General features: G+C 56.6%; 6 protein-coding genes across 6 annotated transcripts; 2 read left to right on the top strand and 4 right to left on the bottom strand.

Annotated features, from left to right (window-relative positions):
• Nucleotides 1-1,174: 1,174 nt before the first annotated feature.
• PLICBS_006663 (uncharacterized protein) lies at nt 1,175-2,338 on the top strand (the record flags this gene model as incomplete). Its single annotated transcript, XM_065601018.1, has 3 exons — nt 1,175-1,448; nt 1,824-2,027; nt 2,142-2,338. The coding sequence occupies 3 exons, from the start codon at nt 1,175-1,177 to the stop codon at nt 2,336-2,338; spliced, it is 675 nt and encodes a 224-aa protein (XP_065457090.1).
• Nucleotides 2,339-2,716: 378 nt separating this feature from the next.
• On the top strand, nt 2,717-4,109 carry PLICBS_006664 (uncharacterized protein; the record flags this gene model as incomplete). Its single annotated transcript, XM_018327645.2, has 2 exons — nt 2,717-2,974; nt 3,039-4,109. 2 exons carry the CDS (start codon nt 2,717-2,719, stop codon nt 4,107-4,109), a joined length of 1,329 nt encoding a protein of 442 aa, XP_018173828.2.
• A 47-nt stretch (nt 4,110-4,156) lies between these two features.
• On the bottom strand, nt 4,157-5,263 carry PLICBS_006665 (uncharacterized protein; the record flags this gene model as incomplete). Its single annotated transcript, XM_018327646.2, has 4 exons — nt 4,157-4,440; nt 4,540-4,764; nt 4,831-4,956; nt 5,023-5,263. The coding sequence occupies 4 exons, from the start codon at nt 5,261-5,263 to the stop codon at nt 4,157-4,159; spliced, it is 876 nt and encodes a 291-aa protein (XP_018173829.2).
• Nucleotides 5,264-5,481: 218 nt separating this feature from the next.
• On the bottom strand, nt 5,482-7,373 carry PLICBS_006666 (uncharacterized protein; the record flags this gene model as incomplete). The annotated part of the gene is made up of 5 exons (XM_065601019.1): nt 5,482-5,665; nt 5,733-6,345; nt 6,610-6,963; nt 7,023-7,145; nt 7,205-7,373. 5 exons carry the CDS (start codon nt 7,371-7,373, stop codon nt 5,482-5,484), a joined length of 1,443 nt encoding a protein of 480 aa, XP_065457091.1.
• Nucleotides 7,374-8,099: 726 nt separating this feature from the next.
• On the bottom strand, nt 8,100-9,947 carry PLICBS_006667 (uncharacterized protein; the record flags this gene model as incomplete). Its single annotated transcript, XM_018327648.2, has 8 exons — nt 8,100-8,257; nt 8,310-8,498; nt 8,554-8,676; nt 8,731-8,842; nt 8,900-9,271; nt 9,332-9,448; nt 9,502-9,648; nt 9,702-9,947. 8 exons carry the CDS (start codon nt 9,945-9,947, stop codon nt 8,100-8,102), a joined length of 1,464 nt encoding a protein of 487 aa, XP_018173831.2.
• A 481-nt stretch (nt 9,948-10,428) lies between these two features.
• PLICBS_006668 (uncharacterized protein) lies at nt 10,429-11,396 on the bottom strand (the record flags this gene model as incomplete). Its single annotated transcript, XM_065601020.1, has 4 exons — nt 10,429-10,704; nt 10,763-10,902; nt 10,954-11,073; nt 11,123-11,396. 4 exons carry the CDS (start codon nt 11,394-11,396, stop codon nt 10,429-10,431), a joined length of 810 nt encoding a protein of 269 aa, XP_065457092.1.
• Nucleotides 11,397-12,361: the final 965 nt, after the last annotated feature.

The following is a 12,361-nucleotide window of genomic DNA, read 5'->3' on the forward strand; positions in this document are numbered from 1 at the left end:
TGTGCCCCTGCAACTCGGGAACTGTCATCGCAGTGGCGGATCTTCCTCCTCTTCCACGACTCCCGCCCCTTCTCCCATCCGTCGGATCAACTGACACCCTGCCAACGTACACCCAGGCTTTGGGCATGACCATGGGTTCGAATCCTTATGCTTGTAAGCGAGCCCGCACCGAAGACGGGTATGTCGCATGTTCCAGTCGACGATAGTCGATCCTGGCCACATGTCTGGGGGGCGTGTGTAATAGCGAATGAACTGAGATTGGTGGGATATCTTCTGTGAATGGATGGACGATGAGCATCGCAGGAAGGAGGATCTGGATAGGGGGGCCTCAAGCGTGCCGACAGTCTGGTTGTCTCTTTTCTCGCGATAGGCTACCGCGTTTGGGTTCGGTGATGGTAGGGCTTCACGTAGGTGGTGCGGTATGGCATCCGCGTGCGCGTGCGAGATCCATAGATCTGCAGCGTCAGCCAAGGCCTAGACTACGAGGCATGTAGGCGCGTATGTCGCGTGCATGCATGCAGGTCCCCCGCCTCCTCCTCCGGCGTTGCCCCCTTTCGTCACTGCAGCGGTATCGCCAAGGGGTCGCGGCGCATGCATGGACAGGATGGGAGTGAGGTCGGCGTGCCGGTGGGCGGGCAGCTCCGCAGCTCGGCAAAGGTGCGAAGAGGGATGGATGGATGGATGGTGGGAGGCGCCGCTGTGGTAATCGGGGAGGGGGTACGGGTATGAAAGCCCGGGAGGAGGGTGGGCCAGCGGGTCGGCGCCGTGGTGCGCGCGGCGGCCCGGGGACTTGGGGGGTCCGACGACTGCCAGATCGGGCATCTTGGTAGCGCGGTTGCGGCATGTCGTTGGTGGGAGGGACGGGAGGGGGAAACGGGAGGTGGGAGGTGGGCTGGCTGTGGGTGGGTGGCGGTGTCGATTGGACCCCTGCCGGCGTGCCCCTCGCACCCAAGCTTGCCGTGCTCTGCTTACAAGGGATGTTGCAGGATGGGGCGGAGGAGGATTTCGAGGGGCTCGTGAAAGGAGGATGGAGCTTCGTTCGGTCTTCGGGGTTGGGACTTGGGAGGTTTCAGGGTTCCGTGGATGCCCCCGAATGAGTCCTCTCCATCCCTTACCTCCCGGAGCATCTTGATGTAAACAGTCGATGTTGTTCATGTTCTCTCAGGGCTTCACCATGGACAGCCCGACCGTCACGTCCAGCGACCAACACTCCATGTCTGGGGACGAGCAAGAAGAGAAGACCTCCTTCCTCCGGAGCGAACAGCAACTCAACCGCCATCATGACGCTACCACCACCACCACCACCACAAGATTCTTCGACTCATACAACCTCCGGCTCTGGCAGTTCGCCACCGCCGTTCTGACGGTCCTGCTCGTCGTGTCCGTGTACTTTAACCAGTGGCTGGGACCTGGCCCCAGCTACGAGACCGGCTTTGACACGGATCTTGGTTAGCAAACCAATTCCCCTTGATCAATCACAGTTGAGCCTTTTGGGGGTTTGTGTGCCAGCCAGGGCGAGTAATCAATGCTGATGAATGGTGAGAGTTGGATAGAACCGGCGGCGCGAAACTCTGCGATTCGCATGCAAAAGACAAAGTTCGCTGGGGGCATCATCGTCAACGAGAGTAGTCAATTCGAGCTCGTGCTGGACCGGGACGGCCCGCGCTACGTTGGGCATCCGACGAGAGAACTCGACGCTGCGTGGGACAAGCTCGTCGGCAAGTTTCTCCCTCCCTCCCTTCCCTCCCTTCTCTTCCTTCGAATTCCTTCCTTCACAAGGCAATATACACTCTGATCTCCTCGACTCATACGCTTCTGAACAGGGAGCTACGTAGCGCTCACCAAATCCGAGGCGGAGCGCATCGGCGGGCACGTCTCGGAAGACGGCGGCGCGTACTTTGTCGTCACGCACGTGCGGCACAGCCTGCACTGCGTGAATTACCTCCGCAAGGTGGCCTACGAGAAGCGGTACCCGACGATCCGGCACGAGAACAAGTCGAGCGTGCCTACGTTTTGGCAACACGTCGGTAAGTAGGCCAATACAGCAAAATATTCATAGTGGAAACGGCGGGCCCACGTGTTGTGGTAGACTAGCTACTGTGGCCAGTTTGATCAGATGCTGACCGTGTGCATGCGGACAGACCACTGCGTTGAGACGCTGCGACAGACGATCCAGTGCCAGTCCGACTTGACGCCCGTGCCGCATGTGTGGTCGGAGGGCAAGGGGATGTATATCGCGGACACGTCGCTGGAGCATACGTGTAGGGACTATGATGCGGTGATGGAGTGGCAGGATGAGCGGGAGAGGGCGTGGAAGGCGGGCGAGATACATGATTAGAGTGCGGAGTGCAGCGTAGATTGATTGCCCAGGACTTGACGTCTTACTCTAGAATCGTAATCAGTTACAGCCTTATTGAAGACGCAAAGCACGTTTTGTCCTGAAATTTAAATGTCTTTAGTGATCAAAGTATTCATTCGTATGCTTGGTGAATAGGTACGAGAAGCAAATGCATAAGCTAGAATCCGTGTGCGTGGGCGGTGCCTGGTCACAGCGACCCCGCCCGCCCGCTTAGACACAGATGTAAGCCCAAGCTCGACTCTCAACGGAATCCTCCCAAGTCAACCCTTCACACTGCTTCCAAAAAGCGAACCTCTACCAACCTCGTCCGATTTCCCCAGTTATACTGTCCTCTACCCCTCTGTCGTACAAGCCGAGATGCACCTCAATTCGGCGCTTCTCCTCCTCGTTCAGAGTCTGCGAGTCGTTGCCTTCACCAGGTCCCTTCCTCTGGACCACACGTGGGCGAACCACCAGCAATGCATCGACATCAACAGCCCTGCCACGTTCCAACCCTTGAGCCAATCCTCGCTGTTTGTCAATTTTGCGACCGGCGGGGAGGGAATCGTCAGCGTTGTTGTGTTTGAACTCGGCGACGAGCACCTCGGAGGCATTCGTGCGCCCGGATCGAACGAGGTGAGGGGTCTTTGCGCCTGCGATTTGGTCAAGAACAGTCGGATCTGACTTGAAGACTACACAGAAAGAGGTACTGTGTACTACGAAAAACAGCCAGAGCGGCTTGTGCAGCGAGTCGCAGCTGGGCGAGTTTCTCATCAGCGACAAGGCGCGCCGGCATGCCCGTCATCCATTCATCACCCGCGCCGTGAACCTCAGCGCGCCCGTCTCGCTCCACTATCCGATCACCGACCCGGGCTTCTACTGCGTAGCCGCGGTCGGCTTTACAGCCAAGACATTTTCCGCTACCATGACGGCTATTGACCCCGTGAGCGGTAGCCTGCCTGCCTTCCGCGGCGGCGAGTTGTTGCTGTATCAATACCTGGGTCCTGCTTGGATCGTGCTGGCCGTTGTCTGGATGCTTCGCGCATTCGAGACTTCTGCTTCCTTATGCTGGCTCGTCCCGCTCTCGGCCGTGCAGGTTGCACTGCGGTGGGGCAGCCTTGAGCTGGGCGTCAGAGGTGGTGCTGCTGCCGTGGCCGTGAGGATCTTGTGGTACGTCGCGGAAGCAGTTGAATGCTCAGGCATCTTGATGCACACACACCGGATCGCCACAGCAGGGCACCCTGGAGACTCGAGGTCTTGGTTCGTCCGGACCTCCCTCGTCCTATTCATGGCCATGTTCACTGCAACGAGCGCCGCCGACTTTGTCGCAACGGCAGTCAGTCGAGCTCCAGCATATGCCAACGTGCCGATGGGCGTGTTTCTCGGGTCATACATTGCCATCTGCATCGTCCGATCGCTGCGTCGCCAAACGCCCGTCTACGGCTCAAAACAGGCTCGAGCTTCCTCAGGTCTCCAAGTCAAAGTTTTCGCCGGGCTACTGGGTTTGATTTGCTTGTTCTGCGCAGTAGTGGCTGTCGGCAATGCCTGGATCGCCATGCAGCCGATCGAAGCCCTCGAATTTGGACATAGATTTTGGCGAGTGCGCTTCTGGGCTATTCAGACACCATTCGAACTCGTCTTTCTTTTCTGGACGGCTTGCACCGTGGTGTACTGTCGATACCAGGACAGCGCAGAGACGGAAAGGGTGTTGGACGTGGAGGAGCTGCGAAAGCTGGGCAGCTCTACGGACAGCGACGGAGCGGACTACTGAGAGGGACCGTACACGTTGAATGCAAATGTAGACTCGTGGGTATTTACTTAGATGCCATTACACTCCCCTTGGCCGTCGAGTGCATGATTCCTCCCCTGCTCAATCGTAAACGTCCCGTCCGCACCCTCGACCACACGCCGACTCGGATGCCAGTTCGTTGCCTCCACGCCCCTCTCCGCCGCCCACTCGAGAATCTTGGTCCAATTCCTACACGTGTGCAAGTTATCGACCCGCGGGCGCATGCCCTGTGTGATGTTGCTCCAGGCGTAGTACACGACGCTGACGTCGGCCTGACACATAAGCGCCTGGCGCACCTGGTCGAGGCAATGGTCTGGATATGGTGACGGGTCAGCCAGCTCGCGAACACCACGAGACAGTCCTCCGGCCATAAGTGATTGTAGAGGGAGGGGGGATTTGAGGGACGGCATACCGACGTGTAGCCACTTGCAGTAGTCGACGGTGCCGTTGGGATAGTAAAAGTGCTTGTCGTAGCGGTCGCGGTACAGGGCCATGCGGACGACGTCGAGGCAATGCATCTGGTGGAATGCGTCGAGCGTGACGACGTATTCGTTTTCTCGGCCTCGAAGAGGGAGGCGCTCTGTCTGCTCGGGAAGTTGGGAGGCCGTGTGCCCATCTACGGTGGAAAGGATTCCCGCTGCGGCGTTTTCATGTTAGTGTAGGCTCGAAGATGGATGACGAATAGATGAAGCTGTGCACGTACGGACGTAGGCGTCAGCCCAGGTCTGGTCGATCTCGTCGGTCGGCCAGCCCTGAAACGGCGTCTTGTCGTCGCCGCGACTGCGGTTGAACTTGAGCGTGTTGTATTTGACGAGGTGGTTCGCTGGCGCTGCGGGTCGTGTCAGTCGTTTCTCACATCCATCTACTGAATGTAAACAAATTGAGGACTACATACAGTACAGTTGCAATGTAGGATCGCGGTAGACTTGGGAGGAGCCTTGGTAGATGTACGCAGTCACGACGCTTGCGATGATGGCTGCAATGGCCGACGTGAGCATGCAGAGGATGGCTGTGGTGGCCTGACTGTGTTCCCGCCGATGGTAAGGGCGGTGGCAGCCGGGGCACTGGCGCTCGAGGAACGCTGAACCTTCTCTGACGAGGAGCTTCTCGTCCTCGGCTTCGTCGGAGAGGGGCATGATATTCGACGGATACTGAGCTGAAATGAAGAAGCTGGACATGAAAACGAAGGAAGCTCATACCATTTCTCGGCTGTGTAAATGCACAGGATAAGCCGAGTGCTCAAGCACAGCGACCCTTAGGCGACATGGCGGCAGAACCATCATCATTAGGGCGCCCTTGGCTGCTACAATGACCTATTTATCTAGCCGCTTCAGCTCCCCATGCCACTGTGGGCTCATGGGATGGCGGGCAGCTCCACTGCGCTGGGGCCCTTGACCGGGACCTTCGTCACCTCATGCCGCTGCGCCCAGCGAGCCATTGAATCCCAGTCGGGACACGCCCTCGCTACGTTGAAGTTGGCCGTTGGCGCCTTCTTGTGCTTGACCCAGTTGTAGGTGATGATGGTCGTGTCGCGATCGCTGCACATGAGCCAGTCAGTCAGTCATTCATTCTCCCCGCTTGACATCCGTGTAAGTTAACACGCACCACTCCAGCTTCTGCCGCAAAATCTCGACGCAGTGGTCCACGCGCTCGTGCCATTTCTGCGGATCACGGTCGTAGTCGGCCTTCTCATCTGGGTACGAGTCCAAGTAGCTCGCCCGGAAGAGATTGTGAAGGCAATGCAGCTGGTGAGTGGCCTCAAATGTCGCCAGGTAGCGCCCGTGGTGAGACCCGCCTTCAATCCGCACCGCTGCCTGCGGGTATTGTGGCCGCGAGGCCTGGAATGCGGCCTCGTCGACGCTGAATATCCATGTTTGCCAGTATCGCTCCCACGCGGCGTCGACTTCGGGTGTGGGCGGGCCTGTGAATGGTGATTTGATATTGTAGGTGCCGTTGGCTCGGGTCGCGTGACAGGCTTCATCTTTAGGAAGCACCAGCTTCGTTGCCGCACCACAATGCGATGAGTCTGGCGAAACTGCCGCGGGTTGAACCTCTGCGTGGGCCTGGGACGAGGGTGTTGGCGGTCGCGCCGCGGCGGTGACGCCCAGCTTCTGGCAGCTCTCCCAGCTGGCGCCCGGCAGCAGGACCTGCGTCGTGATGGACCCCAGCAGGCCGCCGGCAATGAAAACAAGTGCGCTACCCAAGGTTGGCAGAGCGTCTGCAAGAGGCCTCATCCTTTCGGCGGCAATCTGATGCCCGGAAACAACGGCAAGAGAGACGATGTAAGGAAATGCTCCAAAACTGAGAGTGCGACTTGGACAGTGAATTGGTCAGATCCTGCACATATAATGCCATTGGGGGGCGAGGGCTCCGCCCATGCACCAGCTCAACTAATGCTACTCATACAGACCAAAGCCCTCAACGGCCCGTCCATCGACCTCGTTCTTTCTTGTCCAATCCAATATCCTGTCAAAATCTCGACAGTAGTGCAGCGTATTAAAATCGGGCGACTCCTTCTGCTTCTTCTCGGGAGTCAACATGATCAGGTACGGAGTCGCATCCGCGGCGCACATGAGCACCCCGCGCAGTCTCTGAACACAACTATCTACGCGCGTCATGATCTGCTCCTCCGAACCCTGGAATGCAGCCAGGGGCGAGTAGTCATACTCGTTTCTATATGTATGCTGCCGTAGGAGGTTGAGGCAGGCGAGGTTTCGGAAAACCTCGACATACGCTGGTACCCCATCGCCATCCACATCCTTGCTGCTGGCGGTGCAGCTTCCCTCCTCGCCGCATAGCGTAGGAACCTTGCTTCGTGGGACGAAAATAGGATGTTCTGGCTTCATGTTAACAAAAAGTCTTCCGTAAATCGAGGTAATCCGTGTGTTCGCTCACTTTGCATTGAGTCATTCCACGCCCGCTCCAGCTCAAGCGTAGGCAATCCCCTGTATATCGACTTTTGGGAGAAGCCATTCTGGAACGTTTCCCAGTGATGCTTAACTTGATCCCATGCTGGAGCTGAAACGGCTGTTAGCTCTCTCTCCACGAGTCGCTCTCCTCCTGATCCAGAAACGTACACCATGACGACATGCTCCGAACGCATTGTAAATCGTTGGGCTGTACGCCGCGACCGGCCAAGAAGAATACCACAGACAAAACGAGAAACACTGGCGAGAGGATAGGCAATGCCTTTTGCTGTGTGATACCCATGGCCATCTCCTGGAGCTTCAAAAGTGTTCTCGGCATGAAAAAGAGTGCACCGAATTCCTTTGCTTGTGCGGGAGATCGCAAAGACCCTGAAGACTGAAAGCACGAACCTCCGGTCTCGCGGAGGGCATGTCATAAACAGACGGCGTGGGGTGGGCATGGACATCGATCGCCCAGTGGAGAGCTGCTGCTGCCCACATCCCGCTCTTCAGCAGCAGCTTGGCGGGCTGTTTCAGTCCAACTCGATAGTTCGCGCCCCGCGACTCTATGCAATTCGTGTTGAGGCACCAATTAGCAGCACCGAGAAACACATACCAAAAAAGAAGATGGCCGACGATGCAACTAGTGCACGGGTGGGTTTGCAAAGGTCCCCGCGTGCCTCGCCTGCAATCATCGTGTCCACTTGCTACACCCGGGCGCCACGAGCCTTCGCTCCGGGGAGTGTTCCCCTCTACGACCCCGCTGAAGTGCTACGCTGACAAGCATTGCAGATGCCGTGGATCCACGACTACAGCATGCCTGTGGCAGGGGTCCGGAGCTCGCGTACAGAGGGGCAGCTTACAAGCCTGCTGGATCGGAGGCGCCGCCGGCGTTTTCCACCTTCCGTGTTGCGTGGCCCCCAAGAGGTTGAACCCCGATCTCGCGGATAGCTCTTCATGCAACATGGATATCGGAACATAGCCAATTCTTAACGTGCTGGTACGTTTTATTGCATATGCCTACTGAAGCTAGTTCATGCCCATCCCCTGGATGCCCCCGCTGAACTCAGAGGTCGGGCAACGGCCGAGGTTTGCACGCAGCTTCGTAAGCGGCCTGCAGCCGAAGCAACGACTCTTCGTCGTCTCCCTTGGCTATCGCCACCGCGCCAAATGGCCGCCCATTGTAGCGCAGTTGACCTACCGGCAACGTAGCCACAGGGTAGCCTAGGTTGTCAGCACAGGGAGCAAACTTCACGGCGCGCACGAGGAGACTTACCCGCTGCACAGGCATGAATGCAGAAGCCTGAGTCCACTGGACCAACCAGAATATTGACACCATTGTCTTCGAATGCCTTGTCCAGGATTTGCCTGCCCATGGTTCGAAGTTCCTCCTTTATCTTTGCCATGTCTTCCGGATCTTGATTGCTGTTCATTGCCTTTTCAAGGTCGTTTTGCTCTGTGTATGCTGTACTGCTGTTAGCATCAAATGTCGGCGCCTGCTGTTGCGAGGTCAAGCTTACGAGCTGGCATGGCTCGGTCCTTGTTCGTCTCATTAAACTTGATAATGTCCTCGACGCTACCCATCGGACATTTGTCAAACGCCGCGATGAATCTCGGCATGGTGATGTGCTTGAAGTCCCAATCTAGCATATTACGGTCAGCTTTTTGCCGTATAAAACAAGTCATGGAGCACTCACGGGCAAGCGAAACCACGTTTGGTAGGACTGATGTATCCGGTACTTCCACTGGATACTTTAGCGGACAGCCGTTCTTCTCGAGCGTTCTAATAACGTCGATGTAGTCCTCTCCCTGCGGGCAGGCTCATTAGCGACGCGCGCGTTCACGTTCCGCGTTATTGGTACATACCGTCTGCTCCACAGTGCCCTCGTGCGGCCGGCACAGCTCGTCGGGCAAGTCCCATAGCTTGTGGTCGACGAATCCCACCGAGAGGCCTTTCCAAGAGCCCATGTCTGGCGAATTGAAGTCGCGGCCCAGGAGAATGCTTGCCAAAGCTCTTACGTCTGCTGCGCATTTCGCCATGGGGCCAGGGCTATCGTAGAAATCCGTCATCGTGTATACCCCCGAGACGTCTTGGGCACCAATGGTAGGTTTGAGGGCATACAAGGCATTGCGGCTGGAGGGAGTGATGATTGATCCGATTGTCTCAGTGCCCATGGCAAGCGGACTGAAGCCGGCCGAGACTGCAACTGCAGAACCGGTCGAAGATCCTCCAGGAGCCTGAAGAACACGAGGTCAGTTTCCTTGTACGTGTACACCGGGCGGGCAATTGTTACTCACGGAGTGTCCTAATATTGTCTCGTTTTCCTCGATCTGCTTGACATAGGGCGACAGTGTCTGGCCTCCATGGGACGACCATCCAGGCATCATCATTGTCATTTTCATGCCGGCAAACTCCTAGCTCGTCGTCAGGTGGGGGGAGCGTTCACTGAAGGGCATGGTACTCTTACCGTCATGTTTGATTTGCCCAGAATGATGAGGCCAGCGTCGGTTAGTCGCTGTGCAATAGCCGAGTTCTTCGAAGCCTCGGATCCCACAAATGCAAGCGACCCGGCCGTCGTGCTCATGCCCAGTTTAGAAGCAGTGATGAAGCAATCCTGCGGTCTGCATCAGCGTCCAAGTCCACATTCCGTCGTATACCGATGCATACCTTCAGTACGATTGGTATCCCGTGGAGCGCGCTTCGAAGTTGTCCATTCTGGCGCTCCTCGTCGAGCGCCTTCGCGACGCGAAGCACCTTGTCGCGCGGGGCGGGGGAGATGAATGCATTGAGCTCACTCTCATGTCGGTCGATCTGGGCGAAATATTGCTGTACCACCTCAACGCTGGTGAGTGTGTTTTCAGATAGCGACTGCTGCAGGTCGACTGCGTTCGTGTTCAGGACGTTGAACGACATTTTGGTTATGCTGACTCCAATCAATGGCGGCGACGTTCAGTGAGGGGAAACTTGGAGGACTGAAACGCGCTGCACGCGGCGCGGCTTACAGCCCGTGTCGCCTGTCTCCACGTGCGGACTGCAGCGGGTGCGCCGGTGTTTGTCCGCCTAGGCACCAACTATCATGACGTTCTGCCTGATGCTACGCTGTCAGACCAGTTCCTTTTTGGCATGTCCTTGTTGGTGTTGGTTCAGTAGCTGAAAGAAAATAATGCAGTTGGGGATACTTGAACTGAGACACAAATGCAAGTATTGCCAATACTGAGGACTCATCGATGAATCGGTTCGGCCAATGGTAACTTTAGCAGTGTTTACGTTCTGGTGGCGCGGCGGGCAACTGTTAGTGTATCCTGTCTGGATGTGACAACAAGCAAAATGATACATACGTAGCGCTTGGCTCATATAGAAGGCTATAAATTTTTTTTCTTGCTCTCACTTCCCCTCACTCGATGCTGTCGAACACGGAATGATCATTGACCCAATTGACCATGTCTTGATACACTCGACACTTGTGCGGCAGTCCCCTGCCCTTGACCTTTCCGTCCGCCGGCGATTCCACGAGCACATAAGGCGTCACATCGCTTAGGCAGGTAAACACAGTTCTCAGAGTCGCGATGCAGTGGTCGACGTGATGCCGACGGGTCTTCTCGCCCCCGCTGAAGGACGGCAATTGACTATAGTCCCAGTGGTCTCTGTAGATGAATTGCCTGACGAGATTCTGCGCCGAGTCAGCTTTGCGTAGGTTGCACGGATGCCTGATGATCGAATGCACTGACCAGGCAATGAATCTGATGTGCGCCTTCGAGGAGACCGCCAACGCCATGACCATGCTTTGGGTCCACAAGCCTGAAGTCTCCGGTGGACGAAGACTTGTTCAGCCCACTCAAAGACTCGACCGGGACACTGAAGGCGCCAACTTGTGCGATCGTTAGCCTCCTCGAAGCCAACTTGAAGTGCGCATACTTACAATCCCATAAAGCTCCCCAGGCTTTCTCTGACGCGGCCGAGGGATACCCGCTGTAGACGTCTGGCTCAAAGGTATCGGCGAACGTCGTCCACTCAAACTTCACGGCATCCAAAACCGGACCTGCACACTGTTAGTATCAACTCGTAATGGCCCAACGGAGTGGCCCTACTTGGCGCGGACATCCGGCGCATGCATCGCTCATCTGTGACCTGGTGGCGAAGTCTGTACAGAAAGAATGAGACCGAGGAGAAAAGACAAAGCGATGAGAACGCAAACGTGACCAGCGTTCGCAGGTTTCGCTTGCTTTCAATGAACTCAGCGTCGTCGACCACTGGTAACGTCAGCTCTGAAGGGTAGGAAATCTCATCGCCATCGTCCACGCTGGAGGTCGCAACCCGCTGGTAGCGGAGCTGTCTTAGCCGATCCTGAGCGACCTTCCACATGGCCAATTCTACCTCAGGTTCACCACTAAGCGATTCAGTCGCCTGCCTCGAAAACAGATGCTTCCAGAGTATCCTTAAACTTCCAACGTGCTACACGACGGATGGTAAATTCGCACTACTTCACGTTGCAGCGTGGCAATTGACGTCGGAAGCACGGCCGCAGTGCAAAAAGGCAGAGAGCTGTTGCACTTCGCGACGTACTGCTTCGTGCAGAACGGAGGGTTGCATCCTGTGCCAAACGCAGAATAGCTGCGCCGGCCGCGGCGGGGGTAGCATGTCACCACCAACACCGCCACGCAAGCGATAACAATCCCCGGGGGAGGAGACTCGCGATCCAGAACAGGGAAGATCCAACGGACTAAGTAAATCCCTCAATAGCAAAGCGTTCCGAGCTGTATCTTGCATCTGTTCTGCATGGGAGTGAATGCCGATCCATGGCGCCTGTGCATCGCCTGAACATTGAACCCTGGATTCAGGAGCTCGCTTGCACTGTTCAAATCCTGCAGGATTCATGCATTTTACGGGGTTTTGAGATATCGAATATGTCGAATGGGCAGCTTGTCACCGACGCGGTGGCGGGGAGCTGCCGCATGCGATCGCTGGATGTAGGCGGGCTTGCTGTGCGCCTTGCCCTTCGAGGTCGGCAGAATGCCCAATTTAGTGTCGGCCAGGGCTGAGGCAGCGTGCGCTCCCTCGACGCGAGGTCTGTTGTATCCGACTTGGTGGTTGCGCTGTTGTCGTAACGATTGCTTGCGGCCGTCTCATCAATCGAATTTGTGACTCGTGAGCAATGCGTCTCAACATCTTTGGCCTACCTCGGCGACAGCCTCGCCATTGTGATATTTCTCTCGATGAAGATGAAACACAGGGCATGCTTGTCGATGAGAACCAAAGTTCTCCCAAGCCCAATGTACAGGGTAAACTGTCGAAAGCTAAGATCGTGGCCTTCGTCACGGCCTCGATCG

This window comes from Purpureocillium lilacinum (genome assembly GCF_023168085.1).
Source record: "Purpureocillium lilacinum CBS 284.36 DNA, scaffold_5, whole genome shotgun sequence".
Lineage (NCBI taxonomy): Eukaryota > Fungi > Ascomycota > Sordariomycetes > Hypocreales > Ophiocordycipitaceae > Purpureocillium > Purpureocillium lilacinum.